The 21,236-nt window shown below is 44.3% G+C and overlaps 1 protein-coding gene across 1 annotated transcript in view; it reads right to left on the bottom strand.

Moving 5' to 3' along the window:
• Window positions 1–21,236, bottom strand: part of LOC147724096 (desmoglein-2-like) — a 396,529-nt gene that overhangs the window by 179,932 nt on the left and 195,361 nt on the right. Inside the window, exons 6-7 of the mRNA XM_086965676.1 lie at window positions 5,868–6,025; window positions 1,637–1,771 (exon numbers count right to left, since the gene is read on the bottom strand). Coding sequence (XP_086821802.1) covers window positions 1,637–1,771; window positions 5,868–6,025 — 293 coding nt within the window. The remainder of the gene's footprint in view (window positions 1–1,636; window positions 1,772–5,867; window positions 6,026–21,236) is intronic.

Genomic DNA, 21,236 nt, shown 5'->3' with positions numbered 1-21,236 from the left:
TTCTGCTGGGAGGAAGGGAAGGGCCTGGGCAATGACAGGGAGAAGTAGTGCTCTGCAGCAGCAGTGTCAGCCGGATGGGCTGCATTAGGACATTTCCTTATGAGGCTTTTACAGGCCAATGTAATTCAGCATAGCATCATGGAGGTAAGTGGAGACGTACCAGTTGATGCTACTGAAAAGAGCATGTCATGCTCCAGATGGCTGTGTGCATTTGCACGCAAGCATATCAATTTGCTAAGCAGGATTACTTTAAAGGAGGACAGAAGACAATGGTGCATGGAGAGAACCCTTCAAGTCTGTCTGTACTGATGATCCTTCAGGATAATTGACCAGTGCTATAAGTCTAAAGTTTAGTAGTTGATGCACTAGACATCAAAATGTATTACAAAGAAAGAATAAAATCAGCTTACAAGTTCATGAATTCGCATATTCATAGACATTCAAATCACAGTATAAACATAAAACAAGCATTGGCATAGCCAATAGGTCTCCCCTTTGGGACCTTATAAGTATTTAGTTATGCAGCAAGTCCCAAAGGCGAGACCCATTGGCTATGCAAATGCTCATTACTGTTGATTCTGAGCCCGCAATTTAAGGTTTTTACCATCTTTCCTGAAAAGGCAGCGCACGGTCAGCGCGTCGTCTAACGGGATGTGCAAAACGGCTGCATCGGTGACCAAAATCAAGATGGGTGGCAGCATCACTTAAAATATTATTGCAGCCAATTAAAAAGTATGTCCAGAGTTGTCGTCTGAAAGATGCAGAAGTATGCAAGTTCCGAATGGAAACGCTTGTGGCTGAAGGAGTTGTGCATCTCCAAACCCAGCCAGGACCCCTTCCCTTCCTAAGGCCCCTACTTGCTGGTAACCGAGCCTTGACCCAGCCCTGTGTGACCCTCGGTATTACCTGCACGCGGCCCGTGGCTCGAGAAAAAACGTGTAGTCCACCACCCCCCACTCCAGATTGCCTCCTCAAGTACCAAAAGAAAACAAGTCGTTTTAATGTTATTAATTCATGTTAAAAGGGCCTTGGTGAATGATGCCCCAGTGTGTAGCAAACCCAAATGCTGTTGCATGTCAGCTACGAAGAACGAACAGCCTATGACAACAAGTTGATTTAATGTTATTAATTCCTGTTAAAAGGGCCTTGGTGAATGATGCCCCAGTGTGTAGCAAACCCAAATGCTGTTTGCATGTCATCTGCGAAGAACGAACAGCCTATGTGCCCTATTCAAGCATTTTTTCGTGGCAAAGGCAACAAGCATTGGCCGCAAGGCTGTGAAAGTGACACGGCAGTGAAAGTGATCGCGATCGAGCTCGGCGAGCGATGCAACCATCTGTGGTGGGGGAGAGGTGGGAGTTGTGTGACTGAGGAAAGACAGATGGCGGCTGCGAGCGTGCACGCTCACGTGCATGCAAGCTGGAGGGCACCAAAAGCCTGTGGTGGCACTTTCAAAAGCTGCTTACTAAATGTCTCGCAGCGCATGCGCTGTCTCAGGCGAGACCTAAAAAAGTGCACATTCTTCATGTAAATGGTGTGGTGATATTCTAGTGCAGGTCATATTAAAAAACAAAGCAACAAGAAGATCAGTGATCAACGTTTACGTTTAATACGTTGTATTCCGAAACATATTTACCATGTCTTTTTCAAGTACTGGAATATTATCATTGACATCCACAATATCGATAGAGACAGTAGATGTTCCAACCAATCCTTGTGCATTTCCATCTCGGTCTCTCACTTCCACAACCAAAGTGTAGGAGCTTTGCTTCTGTATTAAAGGTAAGCAAAAACATTCACAAAATTATAACTCTTAACTCTTCTTTGCAAGTTGAAAAACTGCCACATTTTAATAATGCGATCAATTACTTTTTCAATAAATCTGCATAAATCGAACATATATTCGGACATATAAATTTGTCTCATCTTCTATTACATACTTGCTGCAAAAATCTCTTAGTTTGGTCTGCCGGTTTTGTATTAACATTTTTCAGCAGTAAAATACCTCGGCAAAACCTCAAGAACCATGATCTCCAGTTTTGTGGTTTTACATGGTCTAGAGATAAATAACAGGCAGGTATCATACTGCACTGATGATATGGCAGTTTTCATATCCTTCTTTGGCTTATATCTGCATTTAATTAAATATTTATTTTATTTCACTTCCTGCAGATTTTCTTATACTTTCAGATTTCAACAGACCAATACTTAAATTAAGGTTAACCAATGAGTATCCTATATAAAGTAACCAAGGAATAATCAGTGCATTATTTAGGGCCATAATCTCCTTCAATTCCTTTTAAAAAGTTTATTCTTAGGATAAAGACATAAATAACAAAATATATAAGCTCTGTACTCCCGTCCAAACTCAATAAACAGCCTTTTGCTGAAATGCACTGAAATGTTCTTTTATTGAAATCTATGCTGATGCAGTTTTTTCAGATTGGTTCTCTTGAGTTAGTGATCTGAGTGCCCTGTACAGGAAAGCATTTATGGCTGTAGCTAGGGTGGTTTTTGTTTTCGTTTACTAGTCTTTATTTATTTTCTTTATGATGAGATTAATCAAAGATATTGATTTGTAATTAAAAAAGTGTAATGAACATTTGTATCCGTACTAATTTAGGAGAACATTTTAGACCAAACTACTAATTTACAATATATGGTCATTATTAGATCTGCTAGGGTGGTCTTCCCCCAAACCTTTGGCCACATTCTCTACTATTTTGCTGGATTCGTTTTTGTTGGCCTTAGAACTTTGTGTACTTTATTACTGCTAACCAGTGCTAAAGTACTATTGCTCACTCCCTTAAACATGGTAAACCTGGTTTACACATGGTTGGCAAATTTATTTTACTGCTAACCAGTGCTAAAGTACTATTGCTCACTCCCTTAAACATGGTAAACCTGGTTTACACATGGTTGGCAAATTTATTTTACCTATAAGTTCCTTATAAAGTGGTATATCATATACCCAGGGCCAGTAAATTAAAAGCTAATAGTGTGTCTGTAACACTTATTGCGCATCCCACTTCAGTAGCTCCTTAAAACGTGTCTTAACCCCTGCGCTGCGGCGGCAATTCCGCCGCAGTGCTAGGGGGAGGGGGGCGAGCGGCGGCCGCATGCTTGTGACTGAGCCGCTCCGTCACGATCCGCGGTTAGCTGTGCTCGTGACGGAGCAGTTCCGTCATGGCCCCGCTCGCTCAATAGAACGCGCCGCGCAGGCGCGGCGGCAGGGCCAGTACGGAACCGCTCTGTCATGAGCACAGCTCAGCCGATGCTCATGACGGAGCGGCTCCGTCATGAGCATGGGAGGGGTTAAGCCTGTCATTGCAGCCTGTATGCAGTTTACAGTGCAATTTAGATCAGGCAAAATAATCCTTTTGCCAGGCCTAAACCATCCTTTGTTGATACATTTAAGCTATCCCTAGGGGAAACCCTAAACAGTCCATAGGTCAACGCGCACTGCATTTAAAACATACATGTACTTTTAAGTTTTACATGTTGTGGTAGTGGAAAATTCACAAATGTATTTTCACTACTGTAAGGCCTACCCCTCACATTGGATAACAGAGTTACCTTATTAAATTTAATAATTGAAACGTTTGCTTAGGAGCAGGTAGTAATGTCTTGTTTGGTGTCTAAGGCGTAATTTAAAATCCTGTTTAATCGTAATGTTGGGTTTGAAGTCACAATCCTGAAAAAGTCACTTTAGAAAGTTGGCATTTTCTTGTCCTAACCTTTTGGTGCCTGCAGCATGTTTCTCGGGTGACATAACTAGGCGTAGTCGGCAACTGGCATTTGTGTATTCCTCTCAGACAGCCACACAACAGAGGGTGTTGGCGTGATGGCCCATACTTGCAGGGTGACGGGGTGGAGCTGTGCACAGCCCCACTAGCACTTCAAAGACACTGCTTCAGCATGCAGACAAAAAACTTTACACCAGCCTTTCATGCCCCCAGACATCCTGGTACCAGGGCGAGGATGCAGGAAATTCCAAACACTTCTCTGGGGAAACTTCATAGGTTTCTTCTACTTCAAATTTGGCAACAGGTATAAAACTAGAACACTCAAATCCCCTCTTCAGTTCACTTCTGGACCTGCAAAAGTCCTCTTAAGATCAGCCCTGCTGCCTGTGGCATTCTGTGTACTTCAAAGGACTGTTCTATTGCACCAAGAGGGCTTCCCTGCTATCTGATGCCTGCCTTCTGCACTCAGAAGACTGCCTGCTGCTTGCAACCTGCTTTTCTGCTTGAACCCAGGACTTTCAGAATTACTTCAAGGGCTAGTGGGCTGGCGTCTTTGAACAAAGCCTCAGGGCCAGAAAAGGCTCCAACTAACTTGAAACTGTACCAGGACCATGCCTAAGTGGTGAGTCCTGACCCTCCAAGTGGGTAATGCCCCTCCAGTCCTGGACCATTGGAAGTGGTGCTAAAGGTAACCAGATATCCTAAATCCAAAATATGAGACTTCGAAAAATGTTCAGACAAAAAGTACTATGAGAACCAAGAGGAGACCAGGTCCTACCTGATCACCGATCCGTTTATGGTGCATCGTTGGTCAGTCGGACTTCGCAGTAGCACCGGACATTGCAGTAGCAATGGTCTACTCCCCAGCAGCAAATCCTGTTCAGCGGCTCCTCGCAGAAGGGGTTCCTGTCCTCGTGGAGCCCTTGTCTGCAGCAGACTGCAGTCTCATCCCGCTGGAAATTTTATACTTCCATGCGAAGACCAAACGTAGAAATCTTCACTGCAACTTCATCCAGCAGCTCCCAGAGGACAACACCTCTTTCTCGGACACCGCTGACTGCCTTGACCTGCTGAACTTTACCTTCCTCAACATTTTTCTTAAAAATTTCTTTTAAGTCCAAAGGTAAGTGTAGACCTCGTCCATTCACTTTGTGTATCTGAAACACGTTGTTTGGAGTCAAACAATGTATACAATTTTACTCTGTTTGTGGGATTTTTTCTTGTGTTCTGTCTGCACCTCACTACTGTTTAAGTGCTGCATAAATACTTTACACTTTGTCTCCAAGTTAAGCCTGCCTGTTTTTTTGTGCCAAGCTACCACAGGATTAAGCACAGGTGACTTTTTGTGGTTAACCCTGACAAGAACTGCGGCTGTGTCTGAGCAGGGTATTACCACTCTCAACAAACAACCCAATTTCTCACAGACATCATATGAATTTAACAATCCTCCATGCTTCTTACTCAAATGGTGAAGTTCACTGCTTTCTTTCTCATGTAGTGCAAGAAATCATTAGCAGGGTATTCATGGCAGAGCAGATATAATCTTAATCAGCTCAACACAAGCTTCCACAACACCTAAAACTAGCAAATAAACAGCACTAGGCAAAACACCACTTCTTAGTTAACAGGGAGGGACGAAAGCAAGATTAATGCAAAAAAGCATGCCTAGTTTTAAAGAACAAACCACATAATACCTTGTGCATCAACATTAGCACACATCTTTGACACGTTAAAAAATCGAATGTTTATTGCTGGGGAGATGTTACAGAGAAGGGCATGCAGATAACAAATTTTATGTCCTTGTGAAAGTAACAGTGGTCAATAATCTTTGATAAATAGTGCTTTTATCTCCTGCTCAGTCCATCACATTTACATTTCATTAGAATTGGAGATTATATGGCTCTGTGTGGGGTTCACAATGGTGTACACAAAAACGTGGTGAATAAGGTTCTCCAGTTTCATTACTAGAACTTTTAGAATCTCATTTCAGGAGATCTACTGAGCAGAGAATACCACAGAAAAAGATCCATATTTCCTTTAAACACCAATATTCTGAAAACCGACAGACGCTCTAAATTTTAAAAAAATCCTATAATAACTGTGAAGTATTAATTACATTACCTCTCTATCCAGATTATCCACAACAGTTCGAATCTCCCCTGTACTTTTACTCAGAAAGAATATTTGTGGTGTTGCTGAGACAATTCGGTACGCAAGTTTAGAATTTAAGTTATTTTCTTCATCAGCATCTGTTGCATTTATTATCATCACCAGAGAATCTAAGGAAAACAGCAAACAATTAATAAATAAGCACCAGTAGAATCACACACAAAAGCAATGCTTTGCAAGCAATACCAAAGGGATTATGTTAAAAAGTGTTCATATAGCACTCACAAATGTTTAAGCATGCATCTGTGATTGTAATCTTGCAGTAAAGTGTATTCTTTTGGGGAGTGTCGGCTGACCAGCCCAGTCTGAGTGAGCATACTGTTGTATCTAGTGCTGGTTTTTGCCTACAGTTGCGTTTTGTAGACTGGGAAAGAGAAGAGTGGATTTTCTGCCAACCTGGATGAGATGATGAGGGTTTGAATAGCATGAGTATTAAGATCTGTGTTTAACCCGTGTCAGTGTGATGTAACCATAACCATAACTGTTGTCCTTTCCTATGAACTAGATTACTGTTTACGCAAGTAATAGTCCTAGAAGTATAGCTCGCTGCACTTGAATAAGTGTTTGGTGGCTGAAAATGACACTGGAAGGATGATGAAGATGAGTTGTAAAGTTCTGTTACTTAAATAAGGAAACAGTATTCTTGGTCATTCAAAGCTCCAAGTTCTTTACTACTGTGTTTGGGTGGTCAGGTCTATTCACCCCATGACCCCAGTTCTTTTTTCTGGGTACACTACTATTATCTAAAATGTCAACTATGGGCACCAGAGTCCTTCAAAAATATAAATCAAAATCTAGATTTAGGACTAAAGCTAGAAGGGAAAATTATTTTACATCTTTATCCATTCATTATGCAATTAACTTTAATTCACAAACATAGCTTGAAGGATAATCCGATTAAGGATGTAGATGAATTCTTCAGAATGTCATTCACTGGTCTCAAAACCAAAGGAACAACTACACAATTTGTGGAAGGCCAAAACAGATCAAATGGATCTTGCTGCATCCATTAAAAAATAACACTACTTTGTCAGATTGTTATTATTTTTCCTTGCTCTGAGCACTTTCATCTGCTAATGAGTAACGTATCACCTTTATGCTCTCTGTGCATGGGTAAAGCAATTAACAGAGTAAATAATTTAGAAAATGCACGGATATTTTGCAGCACAATGAAAAACAGTGGGGAGACCAGTTTACTGTAAACAGAACAGTCAAGGGACACAGTCAACTTACATTACGTCTAACTACTGGGTTTCTTGGTGGATATGTTTTGTATTTGTGAAGACAAGCCTATGTTTAAAGTAATTTGTTGTTTACAGAAAGGAGATAGATTTCTCAATCTATCATGGGAAACCATACACTCCCCCAGAAGAGAGCTTTTCAAAGTATCGGATATGCTACTTACCAGTATGCATCTGTTCTTGGCATGTAGGGCTGCTGACATTCATATCTGTGCATAGATTGCCGCCTAGTGTTGGGTCCGGATGATTGCACATTGCTGTTCTGGAAGAGTCTTCGAAGTATCACAAGATAGGTGGCTCCTCCCCTGGACTACAGTGCGCATGGGCATCGACTCCATCCTCAGATTGTTTTTAGCCATTGTGACCAAGATGGAGTAAAACTAAGTGAAAGATGACCATGCTAGACGTATGTGAGAATTCTGCAGCTGCTACAGGCGCCGGGGAGGAGGGCGGGCGATATGAATGTCAGCAGCCCTACATGCCAAGAACAGATGCATACTGGTAAGTAGCCTATTCGGTTCAAGGCATGTGGGCTGCTGAATTCATATCTGTGCATTGAATACATAGCAGTCCCTCCATTAGCGGCGGCCGCCCGTGCCAGCCGTAGCAGTCTGGAAAAGTGTTTTTAGAACAGCCTGCCCTACAGCTGCTTGCTGTTTGGAGTGCACATCAACACAATAATGCTATGTAAATGTGTGTGTGGTAGACCATGTGGCTGCTCTACATATGTCTTCCAAAGGGATATTTCCAAGGAAAGCCATAGAGGCCCCCAACTTTCTGGTGGAGTGGGCCTGCGGTGGAATGGTGAGAGTACATTTGGCTTTCAGATAGCATATCTGAATACATTTAACTATCCACCTAGCTATACCAGCTTTGGAAATGGGGTTACCTATGTGTTGTGGCGCAAAGGCAACAAAGAGTTGTTTAGTTTTCCTAAAATCCTTGGTCCTATCAATGTAATACATTAAGGCCCTTTTGACGTCAAGGGTGTGGAGCATTTTCTCCGCCAATGACTCTGGATTTTGGAAGAACACAGGTAATTCAATAGTTTGGTTAATATGGAATTGAGATACTACTTTAGGAAGAAATTTAGGGTTAGTGCGAAGCACCACCCTGTTGGAATGAATTTGAATAAATGGCTCTTGTATGGTTAGTGCCTGGAGCTCACTAACTCGTCGCAGCGATGTAATCGCAATAAGGAAAGCCACTTTCCATGTCAAGAACTGAATCTCGCAGGAATGCAGCGGTTCAAAGGAGGGACCCATCAGCCTGGTGAGGACCACATTGAGGTTCCACTCCGGAGCTGGCGGAGTCCGCGGAGGAATAACACGCTTGAGCCCTTCAAGGAAGGCTTTAATAGCAGGCACCCTGAAAAGTGAGAGGTGCTGCCTGTTTTGGAGATAAGCAGCCATCGCAGATAGATGTATGCGAATGGAAGCATAGGCCAAATTACATTTGTACAGATGGAAAAGATAACAAATGATGTTCTGAATAGATGCATCCAGCGGGTTAATGTTGTGGTCTGCACAGTAAATGACAAACCGCTTCCACTTTGCCGCGTAGCATGCTCTAGTGGTGGGCTTCCTTGCCTCCCGGATGTTGTCCATGCAGTCCGGAGGCAAGTTTAGGTAGCCAAACTCTAAGACCTCAGGAGCCAGATCGCCAGGTTGAGCTGTTGCGGATCTGGATGCTGAATGTCGCCATGGCTCTGCGTCAGAAGGCTGGGTGTGAGGCGTAGCCTTTGATGCGGTACCACGGACAGTTCCAGAAACGTGGTGTACCATGGTTGGCGAGCCCACGTTGGAGCAACCAGGATGAGAGTCATCGAGTGCTGCCTGAGTTTGCGTGCCACCAGCGGTATCAGAGGTGCTGGGGGAAAAGCGTATGCAAATCTGACTGACCAGTTCATCCATATCACATTGCCCTGCGACTGCGGGTGTGGAAACCTGGCGGCGAAGCTTTGGCATTTTGCGTTCTCCCTTGTGGCGAACAGGTCTATCTCTGGATGACCCCACTTTTGAAAGTACGGGTGGAGTACTGATGGATGCAACTCCCACTTGTGCATTTGGTAGCTGTACCTGCTGAGCAGGTCCGCCATCTGATTGTCCTTGCCCGGGAGGTGTTCTGCCATGAGGAAGATGTTCCTCTGAATGGCCCACTTCCACATGCTCTGAGCCAGATGACAGCTGCGGAGAGTGGGTACCTCCCGGTTTCTGAATGTAGTACATGGCTGTCATGTTGTCCATCAGGATCAAAACGACCTTGTTGCATGGATGTACTTTGAAGGCTTTTAGTGCCATGAAGATTGCCATCAGTTCCAGAACATTGATGTGCATCTTACGTTGCTGTTGTGTCCATAGTTCCTGCAGAGTGTAATGGAGTACATGAGCTCCACATCCCTGGAGAGAGGAGTCCATTGTCAGGATGATCTGTGGCACAGGCTCTTGGAACTGTCGTCCCTTGCAAAGGTTTTGAGGATTCCACCAATGCAGAGAGTTGTATGCCCGACCGCTCACCAACACTAGGTCTTTTAACTGCCCGTGAGCCTGAGACCACTGACGTGCAAGGCACTCCTGAAGCGGACGCATATGTAGTCTCGCGTGCGGGACTATGGAAATGCAGGAGGCCATCATGCCTATCAACTGCATGAACACACTCGCCGGAAGCGAGTGTTGGGGTCTGAATCGTTGTATCAGCGATTGAATGCTGCTGACCCTCACTGAATTCGGCTGTGCTGTGGCTGCCAGAGTGTTTATCGTCGCACCCAGATACTGCCGTATGTGGGCGGGCTGGAGGTGGGATTTTGGGTAATTCAGTGAGAATCCCAGGTCGTGAAGGAGGTGAATGGTGTGGGACATGTGAGCGGCACACTGCTGGGCTGACTTCGCCTGGATGAGCCAGTCGTCCAGATAAGGGTAGACATGGATGTTTTGTCTCCTTAGGTGCGCCGCCACTGTTGCCAGGCACTTTGTGAACACCCTGGGTGCTGTGGTGACCCCGAAAGGCAAAACCTTGAAATGGTAGTGTTGGTTTTGGATGGTGAACCGGAGGTATTTTCTGTGTGGCGGGTGCAGTGGAATGTGAAAATACGCATCCTTTAGGTCTAAAGTTGCGAGAAAATCCCCCTGACTGAGCAACGGGAGCACTTGCTGCAGGGTCAGCATATGGAAGTGCTCCGACAGGATGTACTGGTTGAGGGGCCTGAGGTCCAGGATGGGCCTTCTGGACCCGTCCTTTTTTGGTATTAATAAGTACAGGGAGTAGACCCCTGTGCCTCTTTCTTGCACAGGAACGAGCTCTATTGCTCCTTTTTGCAGCATGACGAGGACCTCCTGCTGCAATAAGTGCAAATGCTCGGCAGACATAGGACGGTGTCTTGGGGGTATGTTGGGTGGAGTAGATGTTAACTCCAGACAATAACCATATTGTATAAGTTTTCTGACCCACCTGTGGTGATGGTTCTCCAGACCGGCAGGAACTGCTGAAGTCTCCCCCCCGACCGGTGTTGCATGGTCGGGGGGCAGTGACAAGGCGTCACTGTTTGTTGGTGGCAGAGGATCTGGAGTTGTTGTTTCCATGACCTCTGCCCTTGGCGCTGTTACCACGATATCCACCTCGACTTTTGTTGGTGTATGTGGATTGAGTGTTGCCTTTGTAGTACTGCGTGGTTTGGGAGAGCTGGCCTCTGGAAACGCCTCTAGTGCTTCAGCGACGAAAAGTCCCACCCCGAAACTGCTGGGACTGTAAGGCACCCATGGATTTAGAAGTTTCAGTGTCCTTCTTCATCTTTTCTAAGGTGGTGTCAACCTCTGGGCCAAACAGGTGATCTGGATTCACTGTCTGATTAAGGATGGTGGTTTGGATTTCTGGCTTAAATCCAGAGATTCTCAGCCAGGCATGTCGTCTTAGCATAACACTAGTGTTGACAGCCCTGGCTGCGGTGTCAGCCGCGTCCAGAGCGCACTTAATTGAAGCATTAGAGATCAGCTTCCCTTCCTGAATAAGCATCTCGGCTGCCTCCTTGTATTCATCAGGCAGGTGCTGCAACAGGGTCTCCAGTGTGTCATAGTGTGCCCTGTCATACCTCGCCAGAAGCGCTTGTGTATTGGAAATGCGCCAAATGTTGTCCGCTTGTGCTGCCACCCTTTTCCCTGATGCCTCAAAGACCTTAGATTCTTTGTCTGGGGGAGGAGCATCACCCGTAGTCTGAGAATTAGCCCTCTTCTGGGCATTCGAGATGACAAGAGAGTCAAGAGGCAACTGTCCTTTGATGTAGGTAGGATCAGTAGGCGCTGGCTTATACTTTTTCGGAAAAGGGGTTGGTGATGAACAGAGTGTCTGAATTAAGCAGACCACTCTTACCCAGTCCAAAGATCAGGGCTTGAGCCATCACCGTTATTTAGCTCACTGCACCATCCCAGCTCAGAACCTGGCTATATGCAAATCAGTCTGTCCCTGGCTCAGTGCATCATGGGAACAGGGCAGACTAAACTACCAAGCCAATTCTTCACCAGAAAGGAGACAAGCTTCCGGGGACCGGTTTCTGGCATTTCAGCCATCGTCGACCCGGCTTGCTTGAATCCTGATGGTGCAGTGAGCAAGGGACTCATGTCTGAGTATACCCTGCCACACCTATAGTGGCCAAAAACTATTCAGAAAAGGGGTTAGTGATGAACAGAGTGTCTGAATTAAGCAGACCACTCTTACCCAGTCCAAAGATCAGGGCTTGATCCATCACCGTTATTTAGCTCACTGCACCATCCCAGCTCAGAACCTGGCTATATGCAAATCAGTCTGTCCCTGGCCCAGAGCATCATGGGAACAGGGCAGACTAAACTACTCACGATCCCGGAGGGTTTTGGCAGAAAAGGTGCTGCCGATCTTGCCGTCCGCAGCCTTATGATCAGGATAGAGGCAATAAAAACAATATTTATGCTTATCCTCAACAAACAATCTTTTCATGCCACAGGTGGAACATGGCTTGAAAAGGGCCTTCTTCTCCTCATCAGACATCCTGGAAGGGACAGCAATCAATTCTGAAGAGAAATCCCGAAGAATACCTCTGAAAAAAAGAGTAGAGATTGAGCAGAGTTCAAAGGAGACTCCCTACGCACAACGTGCGGTAGAAAATCTGAGGCTCTGAGGTTCCTTCAGGAGGGTTCTATGGGGTGGGGCTCTTCGGATTGGCTGATGCTTAGTTTGGTCTCTTTTACAAAAAGAAGCGAATATGCTACAAAAGGGATTATGGCCTAGGCCTTTTTCTTTCTCTTTTGTACCTACTGCTTTGTTATTTTGTTACCGAGACTCCCATTCCTACGACAGGGAATGATACAAAAGCATGGGAATCTATGAAAGTTCGAATACTGGGGTAAGCCACTTATATCTCCTCATTTGGTTTTGTTTCACTAGTTGGCCAGGAACAGTGAGGATTTTTTTATGCATATTGAGAGTTTCAATTTCATATAGAATTACTGTTAGGGAATCCACCGCTTTTAGAGGTTTTTTTGATTGATCTTGTTTCTGACATGGGGGTATATTATTTTGCACCATTTCTCTTGGAAAAATAAAATGTCTTCAAATAAATCTTTATTGAAAGACACCCTTAAAACTTTCACAATAAATGATTCACAAATAAATGTCTGAGACAATGATTATCGCACCTGTTCAACAAACATTGGTGCACCGGTCAGGGAGTTCAGCCAACTAAACCCACATATAGGACAAAAGACCAACATTCAATTTCAAAAGTCACATTTTTTCGTCATGACTTGACATATTTAAATCTAGTCAGTTGACCAAGTAAATTCACACAATGCAAAACAAAGCAAGCATTTTTGTATTTATACAATCTTGTTTTAACATTTGTACATAATATAGGTCTCGTAGCACTGAAGAAGTCCTGTGTGGGACAGAACGCGTTGGTTACAATTGAAGAAAGATTTTAAGAAAATAAAAAGATTTGAATAAAGAGCGAACATATTTTCTTTCAAACTATAGACAGATCATTTGCACTCTGTGAATTTAATTGTTCTACTGACTAGATTTAAATATGTAAAGTTATGATAAAAAAATAGAACTTTTAAATTGTGTTATTAGAGTGCTGGGTCACTGGGTTCTATATCCGTAAAGACATGTTATTTATTTCAACCTTCACTGTACTGTTAACCAATTCTGGAATAAAAACTTTACATCCACCTAACCATCTAATGGTGCTTTTATTACATTTTTTTTTAAACACACTTGTGCTCTGTTGCAATATTAAAACCAGAACACCCCGTCAAAACTTCACAAAGGAGGTGCTTTGTGGCTAGATTAACATTTATAACCAAATGCTGTGTGCGCTAATACAGAAGCAGGCTAAATATTTCAAGCCTTTATAGCCAATAAACTCCTAAATCTGAATGAACACTCACCATGCCCAAATGTAGTAAAATACTAAAAACTCCTTTATGATGATTCAGCAAGAAGTTTACACGCACACTTGGGTATTGTAGGCAATATGAGTGTTAAAAGTATCAAACAAGAAAAAATATAAATAAATATCAAGGAGTAAGTTACTTATAGCAAACCCAAGGAGATATTGAGAAAATTGCGGTCATCAAGGCCAATATACCCCTGCCCTCCCCTGCTTTCTCTGACCCCCACCCACCGCCCAACATTTCTCATTTAGATCAGATAGCCCCCTTGACGAGGGATACCTTTTTTTCTCTGCTCCCCCGAGAGAAGTCAGGATCCCTCTCTGACATTTGCCCGGCTCATATTTTGAGAGAGATTTTTTTGGCGTGTCCCCTACCCCCTCATTTTTCTCAATGACTCCCTCAAGCAGGGTGTCGTCCCTTCCCCTCATAAATCGGCTAACATTATCCCCATCCTGAAGAAGCCCGGCGCCGACCCTACTTCTCTCACTAACTACCGTCCTATCTCCCTCCTCCCATTTCTGGGTAAAGTCCAAGAGCGACATGTCACCAAAGTCCTCAGTTCTTTTATTGAGGACAGTGGCTTTCTAGCACCGTGTCAGGCGGGCTTTCGACCCGCTACACTCTACCGAAAAAGTCGTCATCGCTGTCATGGACACCCTCAGAGAGGGGATGGACGTCAACTTGCCCCAGACCCTCGTTCTCCTTGATTTGTCCACCGCCTTCGACACGGTGGACCACACCATCCTCCTTACCCGTGTTGAGGCGGCGGGCATCGGAGGGTCAGCTTTGGCCTGGATCACTTCCTTTTTAAGGGATCGCACTCAGGCCGTCCATCTGGCCGACTGCTCTGCCCCCTCACATAGGGTGCAGTGTGGCGTTCCCCAAGGCTCTTCCCTTTCCCCTCTTGTTTAATTTATACATTTTCCCCTTATTTTTTTCTTTATAGAAGATGGAGGTCACGGTGTTCAACTACGCCAACCTCCAGCTCATCTTTAATCTTTCTGATTCCCCACTTTCCATTCACAATTTTCAAACGGTTATGGTCTTTATCAGGGATTGGATGAACTTCAACCATCTCAAACTCAACCCTGATAAAACCGAGCTGGTTCTCACTGGTGGTAGCTCCAGTCCCTGGACTTCTGCTTTTTGGACCCCCTCCCTTGGCCCTCTCCCTTCACCTTCTCCCTCAGTCAAAACACTAGGGATAACACTCAACCAACACCTCACTCTACATTCCCAGATTAGCACGGTGGTTTCCTCTTGTTTCTTTGCCCTACGCACTATTCGTAAGATTTCACGGTTCTTTTCCTTCGCAGCTCTTAAACTTATCCTCATGGCCATGGTCCTCTCACGCTTGGACTATGGCAACCTTCTGTACAATGGGGTTCCTGCCTACGCCCTTCGGCGCCTCCAATTGGTCCAAAACCAAGCCGCCCGCTTAGCCTATGGTCTTCCCAAGTCACATCATGTCACCCCGCTACTTAGATCCCTCCATTGGCTTCCCATTAGAGAACATGCCCTTTTTAAGATGGGATGTACGACCTTCCAGGCCCTTGCTGGGACCGCTCCAGCTTTTATCAATTCTAAAATCAAGGCTTACATTCCCAGTAGACAATTGCGCTCTTCCTCCCTATCTCTCCTCTCGGTCCCCCGGTTCAGGAAGACCATATCGGGGGGTACGAAGTTCTCTGTCCTTGCCCCCGCCTTCTGGAACTCCCTTCCTCCCACCATCAGGTCAACTGTGACATATTCTGAGTTCAGTAGGGTGCTTAAAACTTTTCTCTTCTCTCAGGCTTTTCCACTCTAGCTCCCATTCTTTCTGTTCCCCAGGGTCTGCTCCTCCAGCGCCAAGAAACCGCCTGGTAAACGTGCGCTCAACAAATACTTTTAAATTCGAATTTAAACAGACAGAGACCTTAAACTTTTAAGACACTCACCCCCAGTCACGGATTTGGTCTGAATCCATCATCGTTCTTTAGCTCACTTCGCCACCCCAGTTTAGACCCAGCCATATGCAAATCAGTCTTGACCCTGTTCCTCATGGGTACAGTCCAGCCCAAACTGTCATGCCAGGTCTTTCCTGGACCGGAAGCAAGCATCCTGGGACGGGTTTCGGGGTAACACCCCTCATCAGCCAGGCTATCTTGAATCCAGTGACAAAGTGAGCAAGAGACCCACGTCTGGGAATACCCTGGAGAATCTTACTTACCCTGTAAGCATACATTAGCGTGTAGTGATTCAGATTCCCATGCTATGCACACTCCTATCACCTAGTGTTGGGCCCGGACTTTGTTTGCAATTTGTTTTCTCAAGGAAGTATTTTATGGTTGACCTTGTGCGTCTTATCTCCTACTCAAGGCAATGGGCACCTACCATTGTTAGACTGCAATGTTTTTCCCTGTCATACAGAAATCGAGAATATAGTCAATAAAAAACTTTATTTCGGTTTTTGTACAAACCATAAAAGTACATATACAGTAATAAAACAATTTAAAACATGTCAGATAAAGTGCCAAAGGTGCAAGAATGTGCTATCTTCTGTACAATGGAATCAGGAAAGGAAATGATTCATCACAGGGGACAATTACCGGTCCATACAATTTCTCAGTTTCACAGTCAATTTTAAAAATTCAGTAATTTGGAGAATAATGTCACTATGCAAAAGTTGTAAATACATAGTCTGCTAAGTAAGCATTTGCAATTGAGCAAGCTTACAGTTGTTGTGTATATATGCCACCAACTAATAACTAGAGGGGAAGCAGGAGGGTGCATGTGAATCTCCAGCACTACACGCTACGAATAGATGATTAGAGGTAAGTAACATACTCCATTCGTAGCATTTGCTGGCTGCACATATATATGCTTAGCTTAGTGCTTACATGTGCTATGCTTATGTATAGACTGTAAAAAAGTACTCCTCTTGCAGTGGCTTTAGGCATCAGATGGTGTATCTGCTTGAAATAATTGGCGTATAACGGTTTGTCCCACTAAAGGTTGTTGTCTGGCTTGTACATCCACACAATAGTGTATGGTAAAAGTATGGGGGTTAGTCCATGTTGTCGCTCTACAAACGTTTGTTAGCAGGATAGTTATCTTTATGCAACTGTTTCTAGTTTTGGGAAGAAAACCGGCAAGTCTAATGTCGGATTTAAGTGGAAAGGGGATTTAGCCTTTGGCAGATATTTTGGGTTTGTGTGTAGTCTAACGTGGTCTTGGAATACTTGGAAATAAGGTTCCACAATAGTTAGTGAACGTATTTTGCTTACTCTTCTTAGCGATGTAACTGCAACAAGGAAAGCCACTTTCCATGTTAGAAACTGTATTTTGGATTTATGCATGGGTTATAATGGTGTAGACAATCATGTCAACACGATGTTTATGTTCCATCAAGGCACAGGAGGTGTTTGTGATGGAATTAATCTTTTGAGCCCCTCCATGAATGCTTTTGGTATTTGTATGCGAACAGGAGATTGATGTCATTTGTTTCGCAGATTTGTGGCAACTGCTGCTAAATACAGTCTTGCAAAAGTGTAAACTAGATGTGATTTTTTAGATGTAACAAATAACATACCAGTTGCTGCTCAGCTGAAGAGTATGGGATTAGGTTGTTTGCAGTAAATAGTGGACAACACGTTTCCATTTTGCTGCATAACACGCATTTTGTGGTTGGTCTTCTAGCTTCCTTTAGGATGTTCATACATTCTGATGGTAATTCTAAAAGCCCATGTTCTACGACCTCAGGAGCCAGATTGCAAGGTTGAGTCGTTGCACGTTTGGGTGTGCGACTCTGCCCTTAATGTGAGTGAGAAGATCTGGAATGCTGGGAATGTACCAGGGTTAGTTCCAGTAGTGTACACCATGGATGGAGTGCCCTGCGAGAATCATTTTTGTCTGTTTCCTGATCAATTAAGGAATGAGAGTATTGTCTTTCAACTGTGGATGCCAAGTGTTGGCATTTTGCATTTTCTGTGCTGGCAAATAGATCTATTGTCGGAGTTCCCCACAGTTACAAGTATGTCTGTAGGACTTGAGTTTGGAATTCCAATTTGTGGACTTAGTGCTGCGGTAGGTTAAGTAGGTCTGTTACCGTGTTGTCCACAGCTGGTTAGTACTGTGATAGAAGGTGGATCCTGTGTCTAATGACCCATTCCATATGAGTTGAGATAGCTATAAGGAACGGGCCCCTCGCATTTTCTAGATGTAGTACATCGCAGTCATATTGTCTGTGCATAGAAGAATATTCTTTCCGGTTATGTTGAGTAGAAATGCTTTGAGGTGTCTAGTAGTTCTAGAACATGGATTCTAAATGTCTGTTGTTGTATAGAGCAGTGCCCCTGTACTGGAATGTCTCCATATGAGCACCCCAAACCATGAGTGATGCATCTGTTGTAATCGTAACCTGCGGGATTCGAACCTTAAAGGCTCTTAACATTTGTGTGTTTTGTGCATTCCACTAATGTAGTGCCTGATGGACCTTTGGTGAAACAAACACTGGATCCTCCATTTTGCCCCCTGCTTGTAACCACTGTAATGCCTCCTGTAGGGTGGGGGGTCTCATATGTAGTCTTGCATGTGGAATTATTGGTCTGCAGGAAGCCTTCATAACTAGAAGATGCTTCACCATTTTGTCACGATGTGGCTGAAAAAGAGCCAGTTCGTTCTGGAGATTGCGAACCCTTTGCGAATGGGATAAGCTTTTGCTGTGATCAAATTGCATATGGCTCCAAGATACGGTTGTATCAGGAGTAAATTGGATTTTGTCACATTTATTGTAAATCCCTATTTTTGTAAGAGGTTGATAATGGTTTGGGTGTCCTGTAGACATTTCCGTTTGCTGGAACTCTTGATCAGCCAATTGTCCAGGTAAGGTACAACATGGTTGTTTCCCTTCTTAGGCTTGCTGCTACTACTACAGCTAGACATTTGGTTAATACCCATAGGGCTGTTACAGAAAATGAAAGTACTTTGAACTGATAGTGACTTCCACTTACTACAAACCGGAGGTAGCGGCAATGTGCCAGACGGATTGGTATATGAAAGTATGCGTCCTTCGGATCTAATGTGGTCATGAAATTGCCTTCCTGCACTAGTGGTATCACATCCTTTTGTGCCACCATGTGAAAGAGTTGGGATAGGATGTGTTGACTGAGTGGGTGCATGACCAGTATGCGATGAAGTGTCCCATCCCTTTTGGGTATTTAGGAAGTATTGGGAGTATACTCCTTTCCCTTGAAATTTAAACAGGACTGGTTCTATGGCTCCTTATTGTATTAACACTTTTACTTCTTCCTTCAGCAGGTGTAGATGAGGACCGAGTGTTTGTTTTCTTGGTGGGATATTTGCTGGTTGAGTTTTGAACTCTAGACAATATTCCTGCCTGACGATATCTAACATCCATTAGTCGGACGTGACTTCTGGCCACAACTGATGGAATTGCTGTAGCCTTCCCCAACAGGTAATGTGGGATCGGGGCAAGGGTCACTGTTTGGAGATACAGGCTCCCTTTTGTGGGGGTTACTCAACCTTCTCCGCTTGATATAAATCCACCTCTATTACATCAATTTCCTAATAGCTGGTGGTATTGCTGTTGCAGTCGTTGGTAACTTGGGCTCTCTGGGATCTTATTCTTTGAAACCGCTCAACGTTGATACCTCCGGAAGGTTGGCAAGTCTGAGTAGTGGACTGCATGGCTCCCATTGCTTTTGGGGTCTGTGTCCTTTTTGATTCATTCAAGTGGAGTGTCCTCTTCTGGAACAAAGACATGCTCGCCATCAAACAGTATGTCTAAAATGTGATCTAGCACTTCTGGCTTTAACCTTAATATGCAAAGTCAGGCATGTCATTGTAGTATCACAAAGAATTATTGCCTCTAGCAGTCATGTCTGCACTATCTAGAGCACAGTAGATTGTTGTTTTTGATATCCAGATCTTCCACTTTCTTCTTATACTGCTCCGGGAGATGCTGCAATAGTTCTTCCATCTCATCCCATGTAGCTCTATTTGAGCATGATCGACAGCAGACCAAATATGCAATTCTCCAGTGATTGGCATGCCCTATAGCAACCCTTTTTCCTGCTGAATCAATGCACCTACTCTCCTTGTCGGGAGGTGGAGCTTCCCCGGTGGTTTCGGATGCTGTAGCAATGACTAAGGAGTCCGCAGTTGGGTGCCCTCTGATGTAGATAGAGTAGGAAGGCCTATACTTTATTTCAATCCTAGGGGTAAAACCCTTCGATTGGACTGGGTCTTTAACTCTTTAGATACCTTCAGCATAAAACCTATCATGGGTAGATATTGGACTGTGCTTGCTGTTCTAGAAAGCATTTCTACCAGAAAATCAGTTTCCCCCTCTGTAGTTTTAGCAATTTATGTTATTCCGCTGTCCTTTGTATCTCACTATGATACAAGGCGGTATCACGAGGTGGAGATGCTTTAGCTGGAATAGGAAGTTCTATGTCAGTATCTGGAAGGACCACATTCTATTCATTCCATGGGTCTGGACTGTGTTGTGGATCACCCTGTGAGTCAGAGAAGTAGTCCTAATGCTCTGCGCTGTCTCCACCCCTTAACTTCTTGTGTGCGTAAGGGTGACTGTGTGTGGTGCTAGAGGTTAACTTGATGGCATGGGGCCTTCGGCCCTATGTTCTGTTGCTACCCTTTTTGGTAGTGGCTGTGGAACATCCAAGTTCTGAATTTGTCTTTTGGATCCTTAAATATAGTGCTGCTTCTGCATGAATTCATGAAGACCTTCAAAAACATTGCCTTCTACCGCCTTTATTCATTTTTACGGTGTCTAGTCCTGTTTCTCTGGTACGGCTGTTGCTGAGGAAGGCGTTTTTGTGTTTAACGTTGTGGGAGCCAAGCTGTTCTTCAGTGTTAAAGTGACCATGATCTTTTGTCTTAGTCAGAGTTAAGGAGTATTTCAAACCCATTTGGCTTGTCACCGATCACTTATTCAGTCAGACTGCTTATCCAGTGCCGAAGCAAAGCTTCGGTGTTATGTTGCTGCTGAGGTCTGGCTGGAGGTAGACGGTTGTTTTGGCATCTATGTTGGCCTGGTGTCGGCTCCATGCCTATCAGGAGCCCATCTCACCCGATAGGGATCAATAATTTTCTTGTTCTGTCTCGGCTTCAAGGTGAGCTCTTGGTGTCAACCAGAGCCCAAAGGCTTGGGCGCACTATGGCATTGAGGGGGAGGCTTTTGTAGGATTTTCTTAAAGTGGGATGGGTCAATTGCATTCATGGCTTTGGTAGTATCTTCATTCTGGGGCACGACCCTGGCAGTGGAGACTGATGCGTAGTGTCCTCAACCTGCATATCCGACTTCTCCCCCATTGAACTCATCGGAGGTGACACAGTGTGGGCTGGTGATGATGCACCTTCATCCAGTTGTGCCATCAGAGTCTACCTCACCCTTGCTGGTGGGCTTCTTCTGGGGAGAACTCTACCTCCATTGCCATCTCTATGTTGTGATCTAGTCTCCTCATCGGTCTTCTTCTAAGTGTTTTCTTCCTCAAAAGTAAGTTAAACGAGTTGCAGTCCTGTTCTTTGTGCTCCAGCGACAAACACAGGTTACATACATCATGGGTGTCAGAGTAGACGTACTTTGACCAGCATCAAGAGCACCTTCTAAAGAGACTGTAGTTTTTAGCCTTCATAAC

The sequence above is a fragment of the Lissotriton vulgaris genome, chromosome 4_1 (assembly GCF_964263255.1).
Source record: "Lissotriton vulgaris chromosome 4_1, aLisVul1.2, whole genome shotgun sequence".
In the NCBI taxonomy this organism is placed as follows: domain Eukaryota; kingdom Metazoa; phylum Chordata; class Amphibia; order Caudata; family Salamandridae; genus Lissotriton; species Lissotriton vulgaris.
Note: the sequence above shows the minus strand (reverse complement) of the source record. Positions and strands in the feature narration are given on the sequence as shown.